This window comes from Urocampus carinirostris, chromosome 5 (assembly GCF_059441175.1).
Source record: "Urocampus carinirostris isolate Australia breed hairy pipefish chromosome 5, RoL_Ucar_1.0, whole genome shotgun sequence".
NCBI lineage: Eukaryota > Metazoa > Chordata > Actinopteri > Syngnathiformes > Syngnathidae > Urocampus > Urocampus carinirostris.
The window spans coordinates 35425619-35452002 of NC_142353.1; the positions used below are offsets into that span (position 1 = coordinate 35425619).

The 26384-nt window shown below is 39.4% G+C and overlaps 1 protein-coding gene and 1 long non-coding RNA gene across 5 annotated transcripts in view; one reads left to right on the plus strand and one right to left on the minus strand.

Moving 5' to 3' along the window:
• smarca2 (SWI/SNF related BAF chromatin remodeling complex subunit ATPase 2) overlaps positions 1-21148 on the minus strand; it is a 40018-nt gene extending 18870 nt beyond the window's left edge. For both annotated transcript variants that reach the window (XM_088336586.1, XM_088336584.1), the window contains exons 1-20: positions 21040-21148; positions 17625-17889; positions 17415-17544; positions 16230-16619; positions 15960-16061; positions 14001-14253; positions 13790-13916; positions 13363-13536; positions 13097-13270; positions 12584-12757; positions 12446-12499; positions 11618-11748; positions 11453-11510; positions 11099-11175; positions 10853-11000; positions 5852-6015; positions 4472-4538; positions 4280-4390; positions 1682-1924; positions 1426-1539 (exon numbers count right to left, since the gene is read on the minus strand). In XM_088336586.1, coding sequence (XP_088192712.1) covers positions 1426-1539; positions 1682-1924; positions 4280-4390; positions 4472-4538; positions 5852-6015; positions 10853-11000; positions 11099-11175; positions 11453-11510; positions 11618-11748; positions 12446-12499; positions 12584-12757; positions 13097-13270; positions 13363-13536; positions 13790-13916; positions 14001-14253; positions 15960-16061; positions 16230-16619; positions 17415-17544; positions 17625-17828 — 2895 coding nt within the window. In that variant the 5' untranslated portion in view covers positions 17829-17889; positions 21040-21148. The remainder of the gene's footprint in view (positions 1-1425; positions 1540-1681; positions 1925-4279; positions 4391-4471; positions 4539-5851; positions 6016-10852; positions 11001-11098; positions 11176-11452; positions 11511-11617; positions 11749-12445; positions 12500-12583; positions 12758-13096; positions 13271-13362; positions 13537-13789; positions 13917-14000; positions 14254-15959; positions 16062-16229; positions 16620-17414; positions 17545-17624; positions 17890-21039) is intronic.
• Positions 20615-26384, plus strand: part of LOC148366145 (uncharacterized) — a 35410-nt gene continuing 29640 nt past the window's right edge. For 2 of the 3 annotated variants that reach the window (XR_015850548.1, XR_015850550.1), the window contains exon 1: positions 20615-20727. This is a non-coding gene — a long non-coding RNA (uncharacterized LOC148366145). The remainder of the gene's footprint in view (positions 20728-26384) is intronic. The other variant, XR_015850549.1, reaches the window with a different exon arrangement.

Genomic DNA, 26384 nt, shown 5'->3' on the forward strand with positions numbered 1-26384 from the left:
CTTCACAAGGTTTCTTCATTTTCCTTATGTTAAGCATGAGCAAAATACTTTTTCTAGATTCTGCCAAACAAGTCTAAAAACAAAATACGATTACAGTTTTGTCACAGAGACCAAGATGATAATATAAATCTCATCTCTCATCTCATTAGCCGTACCGCTTATCCTCAGTAGGGTCGCGGGGGGGCTGGAGCCCATCCCAGCAATCATCGGGCAGTGGGCAGGGGACACCCTGAACTGGTTGCCAGCCAATCGCAGGGCACACAGGGACAGACAACTCATTCGCTCATTCACACCTAGGGACAATTTGGACCGGCCAATTCACCTGAAATGCATGTCTTTGGAATGTGGGAGGAAACCGGAGTGCCCGGAGGAAACCCACGCAAGCACGGGGAGAACATACAAACTCCGCACAGAAAGTCTGGAGCTGGATTTGAACCCACGACAGGTTCCCATGACATGAACTGTGCCGCACAAGCGCTAACCACTGTGCCGCCGTGCTGCCCATAATATAAATAATTATATTTAAAGTTTCACCAACTTTTTTAGTGAAGAAACCACAGGAGAGCGGGAAAAATAACTGAAACACATTTTTGTGAATTTCCATTTTTGGCTGTCAGATAACCCACTGTGACATGACACACACACACGCACGCACCTGCAAATCGGGCTCATTAGCACAATGCTAACACAGTGGATACTGTTAAATCGCCTTTCTGCATAAAACTGCTATATTGTGTTTAATCTGTTGCTTCAAGGATTTTAGCAACGCAACATTAATTTAATTAACTTAATTGTTCCTGTTTTCAAACAGTATTGTTTTCAGTGCACATGCTGTTTGTGCTTTAATTGCCCCAATACCTCGAATGAGAGAACATAATCAACTTCAATTATGTTTTAAATAAATTATTACCTATTGTTTGTCAAACCTTTGCCTATTGTAAAGTGAGTTTACTTGACCATTACATCCTCATGCATTACCTGGCACTCTACAAATATAGCACCCACAGTACTTTGGCTAGAATCTCAAAGCACCTTTTTATAAAATCAAGTGACTTGAGGGTCATATAAAGCCCCTCTATTTTCAATCAACTAACAGTTCCCGGAAACCACTGTGATAAGAAATTAGAAGAAAATCGAACTTTTCATTTCTGATACAGGTTCAATGACTTAAACTGAGGTGCAGTATCCCGAGAAGACTACAAATGAACGACAGTATGCTAAAAGGGTGCTTTTTCCCTGCATTGTCGATCCTGCTGTGATCTTCTTTTGCAATGTCTATAAAATACATTTATATCCAGGTAGCTCCAGTTAAAAACCCAAACATTGGCAATATTGTATCCTTGTCATTATTAGTGTTTTTATTTTAGGTCTCATTACCGAATCTGTTAGAAAATATTGTGGTTAAAAAACAGTGTATCCTCTCACCTTTTCTGGCAGCTGAGATTCCACCTCCTTCTTTAGGCGACGCAGCAGGAAGGGGCGGAGAACCTTGTGCAGACGCCGAATGATCAAAATAGTCTCCTCCTCATTAAGATCCACCTGAAGAAAATTGTGTATTCGATTTTTTTATTGTGAACAATCAAAAGTGACATGATGATTGCAATGACGCACAGCGCCTGGTATAAGATGCGATACACAAGACACCAGATTAATAACATGTGACATAACTGGAGGTGCGTACCCTTTCACCAGTCATTGCGAAGGGTGCATTGAACCACTGCTCGAAAGTACTGCAGCTTTTGAAGATGGTTGGCAGCAGGAAGTTAAGCAGCGCCCAGAGTTCAGGCAGTTTGTTCTGCAGCGGCGTGCCGGTGAGCAGCAGGCGGCGGGGAGCCACGTAATGCGTGTTCAGCACTTGCGTCAGCTTGCAGTGGTGGTTTTTCATGCGGTGACCTTCGTCCACTATCATGTACTTCCAACGGATCTGCAGAGGGTACTTTAATTAGTCATATTGAAAGAAAGTGTAGAAAAAATATGCAAAATAAAACTGCGACATTAGCTTTAGCACAAAAAACAAACAACAAAAAACTGAAACCTGTCATTGGCAAAATGCTGAGAATGTAATTTATCTGGATTTTACCCAGGTGAGTATTTGTTCATTTAACTTGCCATATTTTAAAAACAATTAAGAAATGTTGATACCAAAACAACAAGAAACAGAACCAGACCGCAAGTATTTTTTTATGATAGTATAAATGCAACTAATTCATACCGTGAAAAGAAAAAAAACTCATTTTCTGAAAAAGCATTTGTCTGCAGAGCTTTAAAATGAACACTGGCCTCTTAAATTGATTGTCCGACCTTTTCTGAAGTGAGCTGAAAAGACAAATGTATGTAATTTCTTAAAAAGGACATGTTTGAACTTCAAAATGAAAAGCATACACTTTAGAAAAATATGCATCTAAACGGAGATGGTAATTCATTCTACAGCAAGGACAGCAATAAAGTTTATAATGTCTCCAAAAGGGTATTACCAAAGAGAAACTGTTTTGAAGACAGTGAGAGTACCATTTACAGTAAGTTCAAGATAAAAAATAAACACTGCACTGCATCATTTTAAAGTTGGTATTATGCAATAGTTCACTGTGATTGTGATGCCATTTTAAATACCCTTCTTCTGGCGGCAAAAAGACGTTTCAGCTCCTCTGGCATTTAATAAAAATGCCCCGTTTCAGAGGGGAGTATCGACAAAGCTGCCTGGAAAGCAGCGCTGATGTTAGCTGAGCGAGCTCTCAGAAAAGTAAAGGGGTTTTCAGTTATTTTTGAATGCGGTGCACTGTTCAATAAATCCATGACGGCACTTAGATGCTATCTCATTGAGCTTGCATAGTGTTCCTCTTGGAGATGAGAAAGTAATGATAATGCTGCAAACATACTGTGAGAGACCCAGTCCAACAAACTCCCATGTCCCATTTGCTTGCAAGGGAGCAAACATCAGTCCTTCAAACAGACTAAAGTTTAGTCTTTTTGTAGTCAACGTTCAAAAACCTCTCATGTCCATTGCTCCAGTTGGAAAAAAGCACCCTTTGAATTCAGAGGGCGGTAAAATCAAAGCCAATGTTGTGGTCGCAAATAGTCTTTGGCCATGTCTGCTAAAATGGATGTGACTGTTTTTGTGGCTATTCAAAGCACCACAAAAGGCTACAATCTGTTCAAATAAGCGTCCAGTTTTGTGTGTCCACATGCAATAGCGGTAACACTTGAAGATGTGTTAAGTTTGTGTTGCAATAATTTACAATGACCTGCACAACGCGACACGTCTAATAATTCAAATAACAGCAATTTTGTGTGGTTGAGGGAAAACAACATTTGGAATGTAGCAATATTGTTAGACAGATAGGTAGGGGCCGTTTATCAGAGGAACAAAGTACTTATATTTCGGGATTCAAGAGCTGGGACCATTTGTACAATCTACCCAACCTACAATCAATCTCGACTCAAGTTGGAAGACAGAGCTTTCAAGGCCAAGTGAGATGAGCTTTTGTTGATGAATTGATTTATTACCTGTATATACCACAGACTTTTGAGCAAATTAACTAACGTTAATTTAGAGTTTCGGTTCCTATTTTCAAGGAACCGAAACTCAATAGATGCTCGTTCAGGTGATTATATCCATTGTAACATCTTATTAAAAAAACGCCACAAATGCATTTTTGCAAAAGCTTGATGTCAATGTTAAATGTTATTTTTTTGTTGTTGTTCATTGTTGTTGACTACCAAGTATATAGAAGATTGTTTTTGCTATGACAAGTTATATTGTTTCTTTGATAGATTCTGTCTTTTCTGGAAGTCCTACCTCATTTGTGGCCAATGATAAGAGACAGCTTCTTCCACAAGCACACTATACTGTGAAAATATATACCTTGTGCCTTTTGTTGCTGCTAAATGTTATTGCACTTCCCTTCATTGCACTATTGTTAGGATCCATTATTCTTTTACAAAAATTGTACTATTATCATGACTTTTTTAACATGTTTAGCCTCGAGTGCCATGCCTAAGCTCATTGCTATAATTCACAATGTTGATATCAACGCCAATTAACACAATTAGGTTCAAATTAATGATAAAAAATTTTACCAAAAATGTTGATTGTGCGCTACGATCTTCAGTTTCAATATTTCATTCACTAATATGAAAACCGGTTTTAGGGGCTATTTTTGGGGGGATAATAATTTACAGCACCACTTATAAAGGTTCTCAGAACCTTAAATAACTCCTAAATAAATCCTGAAAGAGTATATGAAGAAAGGCCGTGTTCAAAGACAACATTTTATCTTACCTTGGCCAGTATGTGCTTGTCCTTGATGATGTATTCATAGGTGGTCAACAAAACATTGAACTTGCCACTACGGAGTTGAGGCACCAATCCCCGACGCATGCCTGGGGTACCCTTTTAGTAGAAGAAAGGTAAATATTTTTCTTTGTTGTTTGACATAAAAAGCATTCTGAGACTATTTGATTTTGAGTGTACCTTGTAAGCAATTTTAACCACTGATGGGGCCCACTTGTCAAGCTCATAAATCCAGTTGGACAAAGTCCTGCAAGCGAGAAAATCGATGAAAATCAAAGAGAGGCAAGCAAGTGATGGGTTACCAGACACTTTAATTTTTACACGGTACTGAACCGAATGATTGCTCGCAATTGAGATCCTTTTGGACGGTGTTCAAAAGTGGCTGCCCCATCAGATCCATTCAGCAGTAGAGCAAGAGTTCATTTAATTTAGTCCATATTAAAAGATAACATCGGAGCTTTAATCTGCCAAAACAATAATTATGCAAAACTGTGCCGTGAGGAAAACTATCCGATTAAGGGACGAACTCATTTCAAGACCGGAAAGCAAGGAAGGTAGTATAAAGAGTAACATTGGGCATTTGATGATCGAGAAAACAGCATGAAATAGTTTAGGGATAAAAAGTAAATTGATTATTCCAGTATAGGCAAAATGTGTGTCTATTGATTTTTACCAAGTCATACAGAACATCACAGTTACAGTTTGCGAGTATTTGGAGGCTCCTTTGTCGTAATTATATTTGTATGGTAATTAGACTGAGGCGTGCATCCAAATCACCACACTGCTTATGTGAGAGGGCTGGATTGCTGTCGGAGGATTTGAAGGGATTAATTGTGTGCAAAACTACAGAGAGATAAATAGCTGGTTTTGTTAAGTACAATGAGAGTTGAGGAGCTTGTTTGTTTAGTAGAAGCACGTTTTAACCTTGCAAAGTTTTGCACCGCCCCAGCTCTGGCAGCAAGTGTTGCTAATCCTGCAGTCACGTTCTGTCGGCTCGGTGAATACCGATTTACATGGCTTTTATTTTTTTTCCCCGCTATATCAAATCATTCATCATGCCGTGCAGGGGCTTCCACTTATCAGTGTTTGTGAAGTCAGCACAAGACACAATGAGAAACAAATGAGTATGTATTTGTTAGGCACTATTGTGGATACTTTTTTATATAAATGGAAGTTAGAAATAAATAAGGAAACCTGAAAGTTCAAAGCTTGTCACTGTTCGGCATGCATTGTTGTGCTATTGCAAGTCTTGCACCATGGTGAATGTTCATTTATATGATCAAAATATGGTGCACTTTTAATTCATGTTGTGCTAACACAAGTGGAATTAGCTTTTCATCTAGCGAGATATGGTAAGTGCTGTTTTTGCTTGCAGTTTCTCTGCTTTGAAAGGAAAGGTACAGAGGGCATAAGCACGATAACAATCATCATTCTGACTCCGCACCTGCTTTACTTCACTTAACCCCCCTAATAGAGTAAAGCAAATGTAAGAAACACCCCGCAGCACATGAATCACTTGAAAGCAGCCATTAGAAAAAAGCCATCCAGCTGAATACTGACGAGAGCGGCACAATGATGAGGTAGGGGCCGTTGAGCCTCTTGTGCTCCATCAGGTATGTGATGAGGGCAATTGTTTGGATGGTCTTGCCCAGGCCCATCTCATCAGCCAGGATGCCATTCAAATTGTTGTTATACAGGGACACCATCCACTCCAAGCCTTGAATCTGAATACAAGACAGAAAATAAGAATGTGCACTGATTTAATTTAACACATTCCGTGCCAGTGATGGCTTTGGACGCCAAAGCTCAGTGTTCGATTCAAGTCGACTGGCAGTGAATGAGTTAATAATCCCTAGTGCACAAACAACAAAAGAAAAAATGTGTTTGTTAGAAGGATGAACATGAAAGCGATAATAGCCTATAAGGGGGAGAGATATCAAAACAAGGCAAATGCAAAATGGAGGAGTGGCAAACAGAAAAATAAATTGGAGCATATCTGCTATTTTCCCAGAAGACTAAATCATCCATAATGAATAATTAAAGTCAACAACAAAATGTGTTTTTTTTCCCCCTGGAAAATCATGAACATGTGAGGCCATTGTCTTCCACCCTCCCAACAAATCAAGCACAAACGTTTTGTGTTGTTAAAAGGAATCTCATCCTTATGCAGAAACAACAAGATCAGAGACTACAAATAAAATAAAGACTCTTGAGCGTAATCAACTGGTCACCATTCACACACTTTTTTGATATAAGTAATTATTTTGATTTTGTTAATTATTCATATTGTTAAAAACTCATGCTTAGCAAGGTTGGGAGGGTTACTTTAAACATGTAGTGCGATTCAGTTACAAGTAACCTATTGAAAAATGTAATCAAACATAATCCGAATGCTATAACATTGCAGTAATGTAACTTGATTACTTTCAATTACTTTTGGATAACTCCAATACCAACATAAACATAATATAAACGAAATTATAAAAATGTGTTTAAGATAAATGAACAATGTATCATTAAAAAATAGTTAGAGGAAACCAAGTTAAGGTAGTTGCTTATATCCTACAAAAAGTGCTCAGATTTTAACCACAAAATATGATTTAAAATGAAACTTTTTCTTTCACTTGGCAGACAAGATTATCTCTGTTTTTGTTTAAATTAAGAACATAATGTTTTTTCAAACAAACAAAGTTTCTAAATTCCGAACAAACTCTGGAATGTCTTGTGTCCAAGTTCAAGTTTTATGAGAATGCCAAACCTCTTCACAATATTCAGATTTACTAGGTTAAGTAAAATACTCTCACAACACAACAATACAGGGCTTGTATTGGATTGTGAACAACAATAAAATGCGAAATACAAAAATAAAACAACCACTCAAATTTACTAAATTACCCTGATCGCATCACTAGCGTGCAACTGCGCTGCCTGGTCCCAAATACCCAGTACCATAGCAGTGTACTGTAATGAAAATGCAGGCCCGAGCCAATTCAACAAAATGAGTGCTACATTGAAGGAGAAATAAAATACCAACAAAAACAAAAGTGCACAGTGCGACAAACATGCGGTGATAGTTTCAGGGCCAGAGCCTGGGAGTTTCATACCCAAAGCCGGCCACTAAGCTATGTAGGGGGAATTTAAAATATAGAACAGCAGCGAGCTTGTATAATGCATCTAAGTATTTGTGATATGCTACAGGCTATGGGCTCTTGTCTATAAAATAAACAAACCTACACCAAGTTGACATTGCAACATTTACTAATCGCTGTTATCCATAGGTACCAAAAACTTCACTTTTGACTTGCCCGCCACAATATTCGTGACCAACTTTGAACGCGACCACATCCCATTTAAAGGAGACAGAAAGTCAGCGAGATTTAAAAAATAATAATAATAATTTGGAGCTGAATTCCATATTTATTGCTTTCATTTTTGTTTTATTTATTAAAAATCGTTTGCCCAACTTACTTTCCCTGGAATTTACATCTACCTGGTACAAAGCCAAATCCATCCCCATACACCAGGGAGCCAAAAAACTGTACGGCACATTTAAACAAATCCAACATACATTACAGATGTTTCCTTTTCAATTATCTTTTGTCATAATTACGAAGTCTTTTTAGACTGGGCTTTCCGCCTAAACAATCCTACGGGTTTGAGATGTCTGTGCAGTGTTGACCAACTAATAACACCCACAGTCTTCATAATCATCAGTATTTCCCAGGGTCGCAAACTTAGAAGGTATTAATGGCAGATTAATTGTGATAGCACCATGATATCATTGCCATTGCTGATTACAGAAGATAACAAGTGTTTTTCTTTTTTATTTATCAGATCTTCTTTAATAATTAGGAGATATTTTCTGGTAATTACAAGAACCTGATCTTGTAATTATAAGATAAGGTGGCAGAAAAATGTTATGCATCTGCAATACCCTCTTTATACAATGCCCTCAGCATTGCGAAACTGTGGCCATAACAAATATGGTGACGATGAAACACAGTGATGTAACATGGAGCCTATGGCTAGACCACTGACAACACAAAATACATAAAAATAATCAAATCCTTTAGTAGCCTATCAACTGCGTTATGTTGTTCAAGAAACATGTCTGTTAATTTCGCACAAAAGGCTATGTCTCCTTTTAGTGTTTTTTTTCTTTTCCTGGCTTTTTCAACCTCACCTAGCACCTTTCTGCCCTCCATATTTACTTACTGATATCATTCACGCTGTTCTATGTTAATTTTTCCGCTACAGAAAAAAGAGTGGTGGTGGGCGCAACCAACTTAAAATTTAAGAGGGGAGAATTCTCCCATATGGTAAAAGTTACTTAATCTACTGTGATGTTGGGGTTGAATGTGGCCAAATAGCTGACTAGGGAACGGATGCACGAGTAAGGTTAGATAGTGCAAGTGACAGATACATGTTAAAAATAAAACTTCTCATCCAGCCCGCCCAAAGTCAACCTTGACATGACCCAGCCCCTTGGAAAATGTCCCGTTCTTCCCGATTATTCACTCCGGCATTGGAGAGATAAGTCGGCTGTCCGTACAATCGGCGCAACAGATACGGCTCGCCCACGTCATGTGTCAGTGATTGAAATGATAGACAAAATGTGTCTATCGCCACATTATGTAAATGCATAAATACATTTAAATAAAATGTAATACTGCAATGCAATCCTTATTCTAACTAAATGTACCTGTAATTTGATTACTTCTTTGATGACTCTCAACATAACAACGCCATAATGCCAGCTGCCATTAATCGTGAGGTAAGAGCCTGTTGGTGTTATTTTCAAGCAGGATCGTTTTATTTTTCCCCTTTTAACGTTTGGCCTATCGAGGCAGACTGCCGAGATACATGGCAATGCCAACAATTTCAACTATTTACAAGCACTTCACCCAAAATTCAAGGACTTTTTAAGCCTTAAAAACACAACAGATATTCAAGCATTTTCAAGGATTTCAAGCACCTGTTCAAACCATGTGTCTAAAATATTCTGCAATTTTGTGGTTGCTGTTTTTGTTTCTTTATTAAACATCCCTTGTGATTTAAATCAGGTTTGACTTGAACTCAGATACAGTTTGAAAGAACCCCAACTGGGAAATACGTTTTTTAACCTCATGGTAATTGGATGAGTAATCTGCAATGCACACACAGTTCACGCAGCATCACTGGCATTGTGTTTGATTAATTATTCCCCCGCAATGATGTTAGATGTCAGATGTGGAGCGACATGTGCTCTGTAATTGGTGGGAGGTCTCTCTATGAGCTGGCATTGCAGCCTGCCCTTTTGATGATCAGAATCTAACCCCCCCATAGCACCTCACCATCAAACACCCTCCACCATCATCTCATTGTCTCAAAGGGACTACAACCACATTGCATCCTTTATCATTGGTTTGAGCTGGAATAATTTTGTATATAAAATAGCAAAGCAAGACTTGAGCTTCAACATTCAAAGTTGAAGTGCTGGAAACTTAAAGGTATTCCAACACAGATTTTTTATTGTTCAGGCACAAAACGTGGAGTGTTCCTTCCAACAATTATGCAAATATGCTGCAAAATATCCCACGTGCCGAGAGACTTAGCAAATTTGGTCCCAAATTCTCAATGTTGACCCATCTGGCCTGTTTGTGGTAAGGCTGTGATGTCATTTCAAGAAAACAACGCTTTCAAAATGGGGAACAGCAATAAAACAATGTGTGAGCCCGGCTCTGAAAAAACAGTGATTGTAGTGAACAGCGATTCCAATAAATATTGTGGTATTTCATCTGTGTGCTTTGCCTCGTGTCACTGTTGGTATAATTTTGTTCCTATAGCTCCCCGTTACCATCAGGGCTGCCAAGGGCTTGCCTGTATTTTTTGCTCCTGGTTGGCACTTGTTGGCTGCCCAACAAGTGTATTTTGGCCAGCTAGCCTGGCATTTGCGCCATTCTTGCCATGTCCCTTTGTTTTATGACGACCTCGCGTTTATCGCCATAGCTGTTGCCCTTTGTGTTTTTCCGTCAAGCTGCGGTCGCCTTGTGTCGATCAGTCCTGGTTAGTTTCTCTTTTCTTTTGTGTTTTTCGACCCTGTATGTTACTATTGGTATATTTTTATCCGAGCTGCAGTTCGTCGTTAGGTCAGCGAACCTGGCCTCAGACCATTTTTACTGTGTCCCTTAGTTAGCCCCCTGTTTTATTGCTCATTTTTGCCTGCTTGACCTTTGGTGTGCTAATACTAATTCCACCAGCAACACAATGACAGGGCATTCTCCGCAAAAACTACCAAAACTTAGCCTAGAACACCCGTAACCTCTTTGACAAATTAACACCTAAAACAATATGGCGACTGAATCGCTAAATACTTTAAATATACGAACGAAATATATGGAGATTGTATGCAAAAAAACATGTATTATTTCCTCACATTTTTAATGTTTAAGAATTTGGGATTACCTTAAATTATTCCATATGCTTAGTGGATAATGAATGCTATCAATTGCCCACAAAATTTCAGAGAAAGCAATTCTGGTCATTAAATGGTTGTGTGTTGAGACTGCAAACTTTATGTACCTGATAGTGTTTGAGAGAGCCGTTAACGAGCAGTGATGACTGCTTCTCTACCCTCTCGATGACAGCGTGGGCAACCCCGTAGTAGGATTGGAGGCTCGCCTCATCTGTCGGCACACTGTACTCATCATCCACGTCCTGCTTGGCTGACCTGAACACATTTGTGCATGTGTTTCAACATCAGACAGAACGAGTCAATTCTATTATTAGATACTGCAAGTTAAATAAAGAAGACAGGGGACACAATACTCAATAATGTGCTTGGCCTCTCCGATTGGATCTTCTGTGGTCTTATCGTTTTCGCTCTTGGCCAACTCTTCTTCCTCCTTGCGGGATAAAATACACTTTAAGGAACCCAAGAGTCTATATTAATTACATGTAGTTGTGCTGAGGAGTACAGATTTAAGACTGAGTATATTTGAAATAAGTGTGTCTACTGCCCCCTAGTGGATTGGAAATGGAGGATTTAATTGCAAAGCGTTTTCATTATGGACCATGGGATTTTTAGCACACTAAAGGTTTGGTACAAACGAGTACCGCTGAACCCTGTGTGTTTATATGCCAAATACCAAGACATAATAATTCTATTAATAAATTACTGACCTCCTCCTCAAACTCGGAGCCACTCTCCTCACTGTCTGACCTTGGAGCCACTTCGTACCTGTGGTAAGCAAAGAAGTCAACTATTTAAATGATACCGCTAACAGAATGTATTATTCAGCACAAAAATCAGATATGAAAAAAAAACAAAAAAATTAGGCTTCTTACCCAGGGTTCATCTCAAGCCAGGCTTCCAGTTGGCTTGATTTGGGTGCGTCGGTGCCCTGCAAAACTTTGCCAGTCTCGGTCTGGATGACCTTGACCGGCAGCTCACTCATCTGACTGCTCTCATCCATGGGCTGCAAACACACAAAAATGAGCCCCATTTTAAATAACATATTCATTTATGATTTCATAGGAACTTTAAGGACATGTCCTGGAAAACAAGCTGCCAAAACAAATCTAACAGAGATGAACTTCTGTGCATAAGTGACCATCGAGTTCTTAGCCGCTTCATTGCATGGCTCGAATAAAAGGATAATCCATATAAGATAGGAGGTTTATAATAAAAAATAATAATGGTTCCCATGGACAGTTACAAAAATCAATGGCTAAAGTTAATATCCGGCCAACATTTTAGTTAAAGTCATTTCTTTATACTCGCCTCACTGATTTTCCATTTTGTAATGTACACAGATAATAAATCAGGGTTCTAAATGTGTTATCATATGCGAATAAGTTTCAGCAGACAAACTGTAAGATAAAGAGGTCCATTAAAAATATACTCGATAGCATAAGCCGTGATAAAAAATAAGTTATTTCAAGCCAAAGCAAATGAGATAATAAAAACCCATTTTAGGTTTTGGAAGTTTTACGAGTTCATCTGTGTGAAGCACGATAAAATAGATCATTTAAAAGATATAATGCACAAGAGAATTCCGTATTGAAACGGTTAGGCCTGTCAACGCTTTTTGTTTTTCATATAGACGAGCTTGAGTGAAAAAAGTGCATAGGTGCAGATAAGGTTCTTATGGTGAACAACCTCTTCTGACTTACCTCTCCATCAGGTCCAATGGCACTAGTGCCTTCCCCAGCTTCACCATCAGCCTTCTTAAGTAGGGACAACATACATGTCATTGTTCACTTTTTGAGTCAAAACCGTTATTTTTTTTTTAAGTTGCTCTTTGTACATACTACTTTCTTCTTCTTCTTTCTCCTCTTCTTCTCTTTTGCTGCCTGGGCAGCTTTGTGCTCATACACCAGGGTGGTGAGGTTGGCCACATACTCATCTGTCTGCTGCAACAAGTAGGCCAAGCGCTTGTCCTTCTTTTGGTCGATCAATTTGCGATAGCCCTCTTCATCTTCTGCCTAGGATAGGCACGAGAAGTGTTGTTACCACAAAAAGCACAACGGGAAACTCTGGACATGGCTTCAAAATGTCCCTCAATATTGTCAATTTAATTAGATGTGGCTTTATTTTTGTTGTTTGTATAAAAACCTTTACTTCACCCTACAACCCCATCATAAGATTTATTGTGAACAATATCTGCAGGTCAATTTACAGTGAGGACCCTTAAAATTCCCATACAAAATTCCAGTTTGGTAACTAAAGCTATGAGTAAAAATTCAAAAGATTTATGTCAAAAAAGCAATTATAGAACTCCCTACAGTACAGCACAATATATTACAGGGATTTAAGGTTGTTACCATGAGTCTCCTCATTCTCTCCTTTTCAATCCTCTCAGTCTCTTTCTTCTGCTCACGCTCAGTATTGGTGTGCCAGGTGGCAATGGCTCTTGTGAGCTTCTGCATTTTCGCCGACATGGAGCGGTGGTAGTCCTTGAAGTCTTTGGCATGCTGGAGGATACTGTTGAGATACTCCTGTAAAATAGATATATGTACTGCAACAGTCAGTGAGTTTGAAATATTGGCGTGACTTTATTTTGCCACAATAGATTTTTTTTCCCATCAACCTGGTGCTTTTGCCGGCGCTTTTTTTCCTGCTCCAGCTTTTGCTGCTTCTCAAGTTTCTCTGTCATGCGTGCCTCTCGCAGTGTCTGCCGCTTGCTGCGACGGTACGCCTTGGAGTTGAGAGCCGTTTCCAGAGTGGTGTCTCTGCGCATGCATACCACAACGTCCTGCCTCAGCTGGGGAGAAGGCACAGACATTCAAACTCTTCAAATGTGACTTTTTTCATGGTTGTCTTGACCGTTTTTAAAAGTTAAACCTCAATGGTTATTGTTTATACGTTTTTCTGTAAAATCAGCCTAATTCTTCAAGTTATATTGCAATCCATTCTAAATCTGTATGGACCAGTATAAAATATTCATACTCTGATATATTTGTCAGGAATATTCCCCTAGCCCTAGTGCTCTCTAATACAAAATGAAGTTAGCTAACCTGCCGCTGGAAGTTGAGAAGTCGGAGAGCCTTGAGCTCCACTGTAGCCTTTGTCCTCAGGTCAGGTGGAAGGGAGCCCGGAAGACTTTCCAGTTCATGGATGCGATGTGCAATTCGAGCCTGCAGCCTGGAAGACATAATTTTGAAAAGTTTAATTATTCTTATTTTATTAATTTTAATACGTTTAGGGTTACAAATAACATTTCCTTACCTGTACTCTCTCTCTTGCAGTATGCCCACCGGGTCCAAGCCCTGAGGCTTTTGAATGGGCGTGACACGGTTCTGTTTCTGCTGCATCTGTAACATGGGTGAGACCTGCTGGCCCGCTGTTTGAGGGGCCACGATGCTGCCTGGCAGGGGCCCACCTGGCATAGAAGCCGCTTGGGGAGGCGCAGGTGACGGGCGGCCGCCACTTACTGGGGGAAGGTGCTTGGGGGTCCCGGCTTGATTGTCACTGCCTTGCCCTGGAGAAAAGCAAGTTTCATTATTAGTTAAGGTCTTAACATGATTTTCAAAATAACACGTCTATATTGTTGCGACTTGAACACCCTAAAATTGTGAAGCTGTATCAGTGTAGAATACAAAATGAATGCTCACTTAGCCAGTGGCTATTTTGCTCTTTATTGATCAGATCTGATTATCGTGAGCAGCAATCATAAGTACAGGTTATGTGTCAAATTAAATGCAAAAGGCCAAATGAATTTGTATGGAGCCTGTGATTGATTAGTGGCCAATTAAGAGTGTTGTTTCGTTACAGCTGACTAATGCATAGAATAAGAAAAGTAGTAAACTTGGATGGACTTCACTCAGACTTGTAATTAGCAACCCTGCCTCTTGCATTTCTATTTAGTAGACAGTGTGGGAATATATTCTGGTGTGGGAAGAGACGTTTTATGAACCCAACAGTGAAGACACTGATACAAAATTCATTAGGAGACACTTTGATGAAAGACAACCTAGAATATTTTGTTTTTGGGTGTTTAAACTATACATATTGATTTGCTGTCTCCCTCCATTGGGTTGAAACGTTGAAAGATGTTTCGTTGGAGTTACATCAGCTCAATTCAAAAGTTTGGAAATGTCTTCACCTTCTTTAGGTCAGAAAGACAGGTAAGTTGAAAAGAAAATGTGGTAAAGTTTCAAATAATTAAATTTAAACTATTGTTTAAAATAACCTTGAAAATCACTTTCTTTGAGCAGTGAAAACGTTTGAGGATCAAAAGCATATTCATTTTTAAATGTTGAGGCTAAACAATATGAGTCAAAAAATTCAATTTGGTACAACCTGTTTGATGGAGAGCTTGAAGAAAGCATTTCATCTGTGCTGCACACACCATAAAACCGTGGTTACATGCATAATGTGCATCAGGCTAATTTTAATTAGTTATGAGAGGTAAAAAAAAATATTTTTTGTTGCGTGCTTTATTCATGTTATCCAAACCTGTGGTCATTTTCTAAGTAAAGGGGATACTTTAGTTCTATTAGAAATATTATCCCAGGCTTCTGAATGTACTATCATGGATACTTGAGCAAATTGGGAAATGAGGCTAAAGATGTATCATAGATTCCTCAAGGCGGTTGATGGAAAACTTTTAAACTAACCTTCACTTCGAAGACGAGGTCATTCTTTAATCTAAGTGGAAGTCCAATTTGTGCGATGACAGTACAGGAAACGCACGTTAATTGAGAACTCATTTCAGTTTTCAGTTCAGTTCCTTTTCAAATAGAACCGCGTGATGCAAGACTAAACATTGGAGTTTCGTCAGCTTCACACTCTGTTTTTTATGATGTCTGACATGAGAGGGTGGGTTCTATTCCACGCAATGAATGATCTTGGTTTTATGTATTATACATTTTCTTTTGCTGGGAATGGTTCAAAGGACGAATACAAGAAAAACCTGCATGAATAAAAGCTTGTTACATATGGATTTACTCTTTTATCTGAACACAACTTTTATATGTGTTTAAAACATGTACAGGAAACAGGAAAACAGTACTGTTCGGGTAAAAAACAAACTGAGAGCAATGACACTATTACCCACAATTCATTGATGTGTATGAACGTAACTAAATATTTTCAAGTCAAACGCTCAGGAGTTAACCTTACCATTCAATCACTTCTGAGCAACCCTTTACACACTAAATATGGATTTAGAGTTTAAATATATACCTTCTGGCCAGGGTTTAGGTCCCGTGCTTTGACTGTGACCTGGCATAGCTGGAGTGGGGCAAAGGCTGGACTGGGCTCCACCCAAAGATGCCATTGGCATGCCTTTGAAACAGAACACAATTTCAAAACTTGGCAAAAAAGGAAAGACTTATTAATTAATTACAATTATTTAAAAGTTAACTCACTTTATTCATGTTTAAACTTATAAACAATAATAAAGCCTGCCATGTTGCATCAAATTTCAAATATCTCTACCATAATTCTTGCTACCTTGAGGTCTATTGTAAGGACTTCCGCTTGTTGCCTGTTGTTGCTGCTGTTGATGCATTGTGGGTAGACTCCTCTTGCCCTGCACGGCCAGTTGCAGATTCTCGGGCAGCGGCTGCCCGCGGCCCAGGACTTTGTAAGCCAGTATCTGAGCCCTTAGCTGCTGTAGCTGGGCCTGGCTAAAAGCAGACGGTCCTCGGCCCTGCTGAACCATGCCCGACATGTTAGGAACGCCGCCGCTGCCACCACCGCCCCCTCCTTGTGTGTCCATGGGCATCATCGACCCTTGTTGAGAGGACGGAATGTGGGGTGGCGTTGGTCCCCCACCGCCGGACATGGGACTGGCTGCGTGTTCGTGTATGCCCATTGGGGAAGGATGGGGTGACATGTAGCCTAAAGAAGAATAGAGGGCTCGTGACCAGATGTAGTTTTAAATATTATACATCATATTAAAGGTGGCATTTAATATTTTACATTGCACCTCTTTATACAAGCGCATATTAACATAATAATTTCTATATATGAGGTTTTTTTTAGAACCAAAGTCTTGCTAGCTATACGATAGAAAATCTAGTTTACGAGCAGTCCCAGAGGCCCTTACAAACACAACACAGCACCCATTTACTCACCGCAACAATATCAGCAATACACAATGGGGTTGTCGTCTGTTACCAGTGACTGTGACAATACGGATTGCAGCCGAAATGGGCAAGATGAGATATTTTATTTCTTTTTCCCTCCGATATAGAAAATGTTGTACGGTGTACATAATGTGAAATGTATTAAAACGTATACGTTAACAGGTATGCGATCTCCTTACTCCCCACTCCCCTCCTGCATTACACGCACATACTGGTTACGGAACTTATAATAAACTCACTTCTTTTTTTTCCGTTAATATTATCTTATATATCTTATTATGATAATATATTACATTTAATTACTGTTTGGATGCATTTTTAGTGACCAGGAAGATTTGTTTTATAGGTCTTTAGTGTTCACTTGTATGCTTTTGGGAGGACAGGAGCAGACTAATTAATTTTGAACCGTTTCCTCTTGGGAAAATTCGCTTGTTCCACGAGCAATCGTGCTATGAGAAAACATCATGTCTTTTCAATTTAAAACTGTTTTGAATGATAATATGTATCCTTTGTTTAAATACATTTTAAAATTGCTTGATCTCAGTACCTTGGCTATGCTGGTCCATCGGGCTCTGTGGGGGTCCCATGCCACTGTGGAGAGATCTCATGCCCACACCTTTCATGTGACCAAAGTGCATCGCATCTGCCATCGTCTTGTCGTTCATTCCATCCATTGGCTGAAAAATAGAGGGTAGGGTTTTTCATTTAAAAAAAAAGTAGGGTACTGATATGGAGGGCACAATAGTTTTGTATCTACCTTATGCATAGAGTACATCATCTCTTGTGAGAATTCGCTTTGCGCCTGTCCCTGCATGCCATGGGCTGCATTGGGCGTTCCAGGCCCGGGACTAGGTCCCATCATGCTGTGAACGGAGCCGGGCGACGGGTCCGGTCCGGGGCTTGGGCCAAGGATGGGACCTGGTGAAAGGCCCGCACTCGGTGACGGGCCAGGATGGGACATACCACCTGAAAATTCCGACGGGGTGGATATGGACTGGAATGCCAGATGGAAAGCAGACCGCCTTTGGAAAGGAATCATCAATTGATTGGTTAGTTACGAGTCTGAATCGTGAAAAATTAAAAATACATGATTTAAACATAACAATGACTAAAGACTAATTATACAAATTAATGGGTTTTTAGGACTTTTTCGCAATACAAATGCTATTGTCCAATATTTTATCAAAGTACAATTTCGATTTGAATTGTTTTCTGTGACAAATAAATATTTATCATTAATCAAAATGTAGAATTATTTCATGTTAATTAAACATTTGAAACTCCAGTGTAAATTTAAATGTTACTAAATGTTATTAACATTAGTAATGTAAAATGTTAAAAACAAATCCATAAAACTTGATTTAAATATACAGGAAATTCTTCATTTACAGTAATGACATTTGTACTCCAAATGTAAAAAATACAACTCTTGTCAACTAACTCATCAGATAATAATTTATTTTCTAGAGCAGATATTAAGGAAAGACCTAAAAATACACGCTTTTCCATTGAGGGATAGTTGTCCTGAAACTGTTTTTTTTTTTTTTTTACTATTTTAAAGACAAAATAATTAATAACGGATATAATCAATAATTTAAAGCATTGTTGATACAAAATTATAATAAATCGCTTTTTTAAACTATTCATTTTTGCTACTGAGTTCACATCCGGCATGTTATTGGAAAGGACGTTTCTCACATTTGTGTCAGAAGAAGAATTATTTAGGGTAATGGATCTCCTATAAGCGTAACGTTCAAAGTATCATCCTTTTTTTCCGGGTGATTTGTTTTCTGTTCGATGTGATGTTTGATGTTCCGAGGGAGACGTCCGGGAGGCATCCTTATCAGATACCAGAGCCACCTCAACTGGCTCCTATCAATACAGAAGAGCAGCGGCTCTACACTGAGGTTCTCCTGGATGACCGAGCTTCTCATCCTATCTCTAAGGGAGAGCCCAGCCACCGTGCGGAGGGAACTAATTTCAGCCGCTTGTACCCAGGATATTGTTCTTTTGGCCATGACCCACAGTTCATGACCATAGGTGAGGGTAGGAACGTAGATCGACCCGTAAATTGAAAGATTTGCCTCTCAGCTCCTTCTTCGCAACGACGTACCGAAATGGGGTCCGCATGACAGCAGACCCTGTACTGATCCGTCTGTCGATCTCCCGTTCCATTCTTCCCTCACTTGGGAACAAGACCCCAAGATACTTGAACTCCTCAACTTGGGGAAGCATCTCATCCCCAACCCGGACAGAGCATGCCATCCTTTTTCAGCTGAGAACCATGGTTTCAGACTTGGAGGTGCTGAACTTCATCCCGGCCGCTTCACACTCTGCTTGAAACCACTCCAGTGGGAGTAGAAGATTACGGCTTACGAAAGCAGACAGCACCAAATCATCTGAAAAAAGCAGCGATGTAATGCCGAGTGTTCCAAACCTGACCCCCTTCCTCGCCAAGGCTGTGCCTAGAAATTCTGTCTATATAAGTTATGAACAGAATCGGTGAGGAAGGGCAGCCATGGCGGAGTCCAACTCCTACTGGAAACAGATCAGACTTACTGCCAGCAATGCGGACCAAACTCTGTCCCTGGGCATAGAGGGACCGCAAAGCCCTGGTAAAACTGCACGGTACCCCATAGTCCCGGACACACATGAAGGCCAAATAGGCAAACTCCCATGGACCCTCTAGGACCCTGCAGAGCTGGCCCAGTGTTCCACGGCCTGGACAAAACCCACATCGCTACTCTAGGATTTGAGATTCGACCTTCTGGCGGACTCCCCTCTCCAGTGCCCCCTAACAGACAGGGCTAGGGAGGCCGAGAAGTGTGCTTCCCCTGTAGTTGTAACAACCTCTCTGGTCCACCACCCCAGTCTGCCAGCACAGAGGTACGATCCCCAAATGTCCACACAATGCAGAGCTGTGTCAACCAAGACACACATACACACACAACATCCAGAGCCCCAATGAACTCCAGGGGGATCTCATCCACCCCTGGAGCCTTTCCACAAGGAGCTTTTTAACCAACCCATTGACTTCAACACCAGAGATGAGAGCCCACCCCAGGATCTGTTTCCTCAGAGGAAGACATGTTAGTGGGATTGAGGAGGTCTTCGAAGTATTCTGCCCACCGCTTCAAAGTTCCGGGTCGAGTTCAGCAGCATCCCGTCTCCACTAACAAGTGTGTTGATGGCACACCACTTTTAAACAAGTTTGAAAATATCCTCTCAAAACTAATTTTGATTGTAAATAGTCTTTTTAAAGAGTTTCATATGGTGTTACATTTTAAATGCTGGTTTTTGTAATTTTTATAAGAGTTCATAAATTGTTATTTTAAAAAAATGTTTATTTTTGTTAACCAAAAAAACCCTTATCCCTTTTCATATATTTAAAATTTTGAAATTTCCATGACAACAGCACGTGTTGACGTTGACAAAAATAAAGTTAACCGCATAAAAATTAGTTGTAAAATAAGCAAGTGATTTATTTACTTTTATATACGTGGTCGATTGGCACACATCACTTTCGTGGACAACACATGTTTCCACGGGAATCGAACCGTGGACCTTTCGCGTGATAAACGAACGTGTTAAGCACTGTTCTACGTTGACCCGACCAATATGTCCGCCACGTAGGCACACTAGTTAGCGGGCTGCTACAATGTACTGTACACAGCTGTGGTTCAACCAGCCCGCGAACTTAATCGCGCGAGATTTCGCCTTTGGCATTTCCGTAGCATTTACACTTGAGACAGATTCTTGATTGGATCATGGCTTCCAACTCCCCTCAACCCCCCCAAAAACACAGTGGCCAACATGGCGGAACGTCACTTGTGGGATCAAATTCATGACCCAACCTACAGGTAACGACACACTGTTTACTCGCATTCAACACGCAGTATATAACAGCGCAGTTCTACCAGCGGTGCTCTTGGAACCATTTTATATCCCGCACAAGCATAAACACACTCCCCATTTCTCGCTTTTGTGGCTAAGCTAACGCTAAGCTAAGTGGCTAGCGCGCTAGCTGGTTCTGAGGACTCTCTTGCCCTCTCTCCCCCTTCCTAAGCGAGCTCCGCGTCAGAAAAGTTTTGACAGCTACCCGCAACGCAGTAAAAACTCGACAGCTCTCGGTGACATGGCCGCCTCCGCCCACTCGCGCTGATATAATTTACCTGTCGGTCGAAGCGAAAGTGGCAGACGACAGCAGATGAAAGAAATCTAATGTTTCTGTAAAATATGACTGCAGTCGTCAAGTTCACTCCACCCTCCTCGCTGTTTTGCTGACATGTTTAGAGCAGGGGTCGAAATAGCCGTAGCCCATTGGTCGGATACACAAGATGTCCCGCCTTTTTACCTTGACGGTGTTATCCATTGGATAGTCTATCCGTCGATCTTTTTGTTTACCTTCCTGGGTGTGTTTTGGACTGTACTGTGTCACTAAGTTAGTGGCGCAGTGATGGCAAAATGGCGATTCATTTGGAAAAAAATAAAATAAAATAAAACCCGACAAAGACGAATGTTCTTAAACGTTTCAATTATTGAAATAGTTTTTGAAAAGTAAAATATATTCTACTGACTTTTTTTTTGCTTCTTTGAGGACGTTACATTGACCACAAGGTGTCAGCACAAACCATGGCTCTCGCTTAAATGGCGTGACTTTTTTCTATATTGAAATACATTTTGGGGAAATCATAATACTTTTACACTTTCATTTCGGCTCTTAATAAGTGCTTTACAAAATCCATATTTTCATTATTAAGTATAATTTTTCACAAAAGTATATACAATAACTCGTGCTATGATCAGGGTTGGGTAGGGTTACTTTAACATGATTACTTTCAATTACTTTTAGATTACTCCAATACCAAATTTGCTAATAAAAGACTAAATAAACTAAATATGAATAAAATGACTACATTTTGTGCAGGCTTGGGGAGTAACGGAATACATGGAACGGCAAAAATGATGTTGACAAGCTGTTTGGATTTATTTTCATTTTGTTTCTGTCGCATTTTATGTTAGTTTTGCCGGAGATCAGAGAGATCAAAGCCAGGAGAGAAAGCTTACCACGTGTTGTGAGTCATCATTTTATCCATATTTAGTTTCTTTTGTCTTTTATTAGCATATTTGGTATTGGAGTAATCCAAAAGTAATTGAAAGTAATCAAGTTAAAGTAACCCTACCCAACCCTGGCTATGATGTATCAATATACAATAATTAACGTGGGCCAAAGTTAAAGCTTTAACTCTTGGTTAAACTTGATTTAACTTCACACATGTCAACCTCCACGGCCCCATGCCCTTACAAAATGTCGTATTTTCCCTTACAAAATAAAAAATAATCTTACACCATATTTCTTTTTCAAACGTGTTTATTTATGTAGTTTAACATGTTATATTGTACATGTGTTTCGTTATATCATATATATTGTTATTTAAAATTTTGTTGTGAGATACTGAGTTGCTCGACATGAATGAGGTTTATTATAAACAAGGTTCAAAAATGAAGTAGCTTGGACGTTCACCGTAGAAGGAAAAAATACATGCAAATATAATTACGGTAAGTAGAATAATACATTTTCTTATTCAAATTATCAATTCATTTTTTTGCAATAAATTGTTGTTGGTAATATACTGATTAAAGGGATAACCACAAACCTGTCTTTTTTCATTTTCTCCTTTTATACTTCCTTTTTTTCTTAATTTCTTTGCACAACATAATAATTCGTAATATAATGCATCAAAGCAAGTGAGCCGTTTGAGAGCCGGCTCTCTTTAATGAGTTGGGCCTGAGAAGCCATTTCTCTTAAAAGAGACAGCCTTCCTTTCACTACATAACTACCACATGAAATCCGAGGCAGCAGACACATGCGCTTAGTAGCCTAAAACCGCTCGCTTCGTTTGCAACAAAAAAAAAAACCAAACTATACAGAGATAGAGGCTACCGCAGCAAACTTGTTTGCCTTGATTGATTTGCCGTTTCGTCATAGTCGGTGTAAACCGGATGGTACCCATAATTAACAAATTTGCGTTTTTCCGTACAGATTTTCTTGTACGTCGCACACGTCTTAGAATGCATAATAAACGTACTTTGTCCGGCAAAAACGTACAGGTTGACAGGTATGTAACTTTGTTGAAACTAATAGCATCATTGGATAAACCCTCATTTTGAAAAAGAATATGCAGTCACTATTGCTATGATGCAATAATATATAACAACAAGGATTTAGAGCAAAAAAAGCTAATATATTATCTGCACCACTTATCCTCAGTAGGGTCAAATGATGTATACATACATGTGTGTGGATATATATATATATATATATATATATATATATATATATATATATATATATATATATATGTATGTATATATACTGGACTGTCTCAGAAAATTAGAATATTGTGATAAAGTTCTTTATTTTCTGTAATGCAATTAAAAAAACAAAAATGTCATACATTCTGGATTCATTACACATCAACTGAACTATTTCAAGCCTTTTATTATTTTAATATTGCTGAATTTGGCTTACAGCTTAAGAAAACTCAAAAATCCTATCTCAAAATATTAGAATATCATGAAAAAGTATACAAGTAGGCTATTCAACTAATCACCTGAATCATCTAATTAACTCGAAACACCTTGCGAGGGTTTCCTGAGCCTTAAAAACACTCAGCTTGGTTCAGTAAACTAAATCACTGCTGATCTGACTGCTGTCCAGAGGACCATCATTGATACCCTCCATTAGGAGGGTAAGACACAAAAAGAAATTTCTCAAAGAGCAGGCTGTTCACAGAGTGCAGTTTCAAAGCATATCCACAAAAAGTCTGTTGGAAGGGAAAAATGTGGCCGGAAACGCTGCACAACCAAGAGAGATGACCGCAGCCTTAACAAAATTGTGAAGAAGAGCCGCTTCCAGAATTTGAGGGAGCTTCAAAGACAGTGGGCTGAAGCTGGAGTCCAGGTATCAAAAGCCACAGTTCACAGACGTGTCCGGGAAATGGGCTACAATAGCCGTATTCCCATGGTCAAGCCACTTCTGAACTCAAGACAACGGAAGAAGCGTCTGACTTGGGCTATGGAGAAGAAACACTGGACAGTTGCAGAGTGGTCCAAAGTCCTCTTTTCAGACGAAAGCAAGTTTTGCATTTCATTTGGAAGTCAAGGCGCCAGAGTCTGGAGAAAGGCTGGAGAAGAGCAAAATCCAAGTTGCTTGAAATCCAGTGTGAAGTTCCCACAGTCAGCAATGGTTTGGGGCGCCATGTCAGCTGCTTGTGTTGGTCCACTGTGTTTCATCAAGTCCAGAGTAAATGCAACTGTGTACCAAGAGATTTTAGAGCACTACTTGCTTCCATCTGCTGAAAAGCTCTATGGAGATGAGTATTTCATTTTCCAGCATGATCTGGCACCTGCCCACAGTGCCAAAACCACCAGTAACTGGTGCACTGACCATGGCATCACTGTCCTTGATTGGCCTGCTAATTCCCCTGACCTGAACCCCATCGAGAATTTGTGGGGTATAGTTAAGAAGAAGATGAAAGACACCAGACCTACAAATGCAAATGAGCTGAAGGCCGCTATCGAAGCATCCTGGGTATCAATAACACCTCAGCAATGCCACAGGCTGATTGCCTCCATGCCACGCCGGATTGATGCAGTAATCCGTGCAAAAGGATTCCCAACCAAGTACTGAGTGCATCAATGGACATTTTCAAATGTTTGATTTAGTTTTGCTGTTATAAATTTATTTTTTTTACTTGGTCTGAGGAAGTATTCTAATATTTTGAGATAGGATTTTTGAGTTTTTTTCAGCTGTAAGCCAAAATCAGCAATATTCAAATAATAAAAGGCTTGAAATAGTTCAGTTGATGTGTAATGAATCCAGAATGTATGACATTTTTGTTTTTTTAATTGCATTACAGAAAATAAAGAACTTTATCACAATGTTCTAATTTTCTGAGACAGTCCAGTATACATGTATGTATGTATTGACAGAGTATGTCATTTTGGACCAAACATCACCATTAAGGAAAATCTTCATTCAAGTAATCAAAGTATGTTTCATACTTACGGACAATTATTACCAAAGCAACAACAAAAAAAGATTTGCAATGAACGCAATATCTGTTTGGGGTTTGGGTTGGCGTTTGGCCTTTACTAGAAGCAGGCCTTTTCTTACTTTCACCATTTCTGTGCTCAACTGACAAATAGAAATAAAAATTAAAAAACCTTCAGGGACGTGCATGAGGTCTCTCTTCAGTACTCCCCTTGAACCTAATGTGTTCTGTCCAAAACAGGTTTGATAAAAGTAAGAGAAGATAGGATAGAAAATAAAGCATAAGGGCACTCTGAACTCAGTTGGGCATTGTTAACACATACTTAATAGAGACATTTTTTAACTTTTAACCTTTTAAAGACACCTCAAACGACGCACCCAACCTTTAAAATCGGTTATATTGCCTGGCTCTCGTATATAATCTTTGACTTGAACAATAACACATTGAAGTGACCCGCCCTGACCCAGCCCGTCATTTGAATATCTCTGTTTAATTGACAAAAGCATTTGATCTTTGATTTTGACTTCCCCTCTTGATCCCGACTGCTCCTTTCATAATGGGACATCCACCCAGGAAGCGGATGTAAATCCTACCCAAATAAAACAACCCAAGTCACCTTGTGGGGAATGGCGGCACTCAATTCCAGCGAGCCGAGGAAAAGCTCGACCGCAGTCATTTGGCAGTGAAAGGCCCAGCGGTTGCAGCGTGCCAGTCACCTTGAAAAATACCCGGTCGAACATTCAGTGGCGTGACATTTTATTTAAATTTTATACCTCTTCAAAGGCTGCCACGGTCACAATAGCACAACCACTTGCAAAGCACCCACCGTAGCTGTATTTGCTGACTATCGTTGATCAACCAGAGAACATTGAGCAAACCCACTCTGATGTCATTTTCCTTTTTTTGTTTTTTTAAAGTCACTGATGCACTGTTTAAGGCAATACGAAAAATACAAAATTAAAATAGTTTAAAGACACGTTTTCTCCTCTCTGTTATAGATAGGAAATCTAACAGCGAAGTTCCCATATTAAGGTAAACAATTTAATAAAAAAAAAATAAGCAAACAGACTTTCAAATCATTGAATCCATATGTATGTTATTTTTGTCACTTTCATGTCTGCTTGAGTTTCCCCCCTATTACACTCTAGTGGAAATAATTTCAGTTGTTTATTTTTCCATTTATTTTTTTCTTTATTTTAACAAATGTACAGTTAACTAACACTACAAGAGATTAAATCTTAGTGAAGGAAAAAAAAGTGAGAAAAAAGAAATACGCACTCAAAAATCGTTTTACAATCAAATCTTACATCCCTGAATAATAATTTAATCGTGAGCCTCCAAAAAGATCTCCGACCCTCCCGCTAAGGCTCACATGTTGGGCCATTAATTTACTAGTCTGGCCCCAGTGAGAATTTTTTTTTTCTACCATATGGCCCCAGGCTAAAACGAATTTGACACCT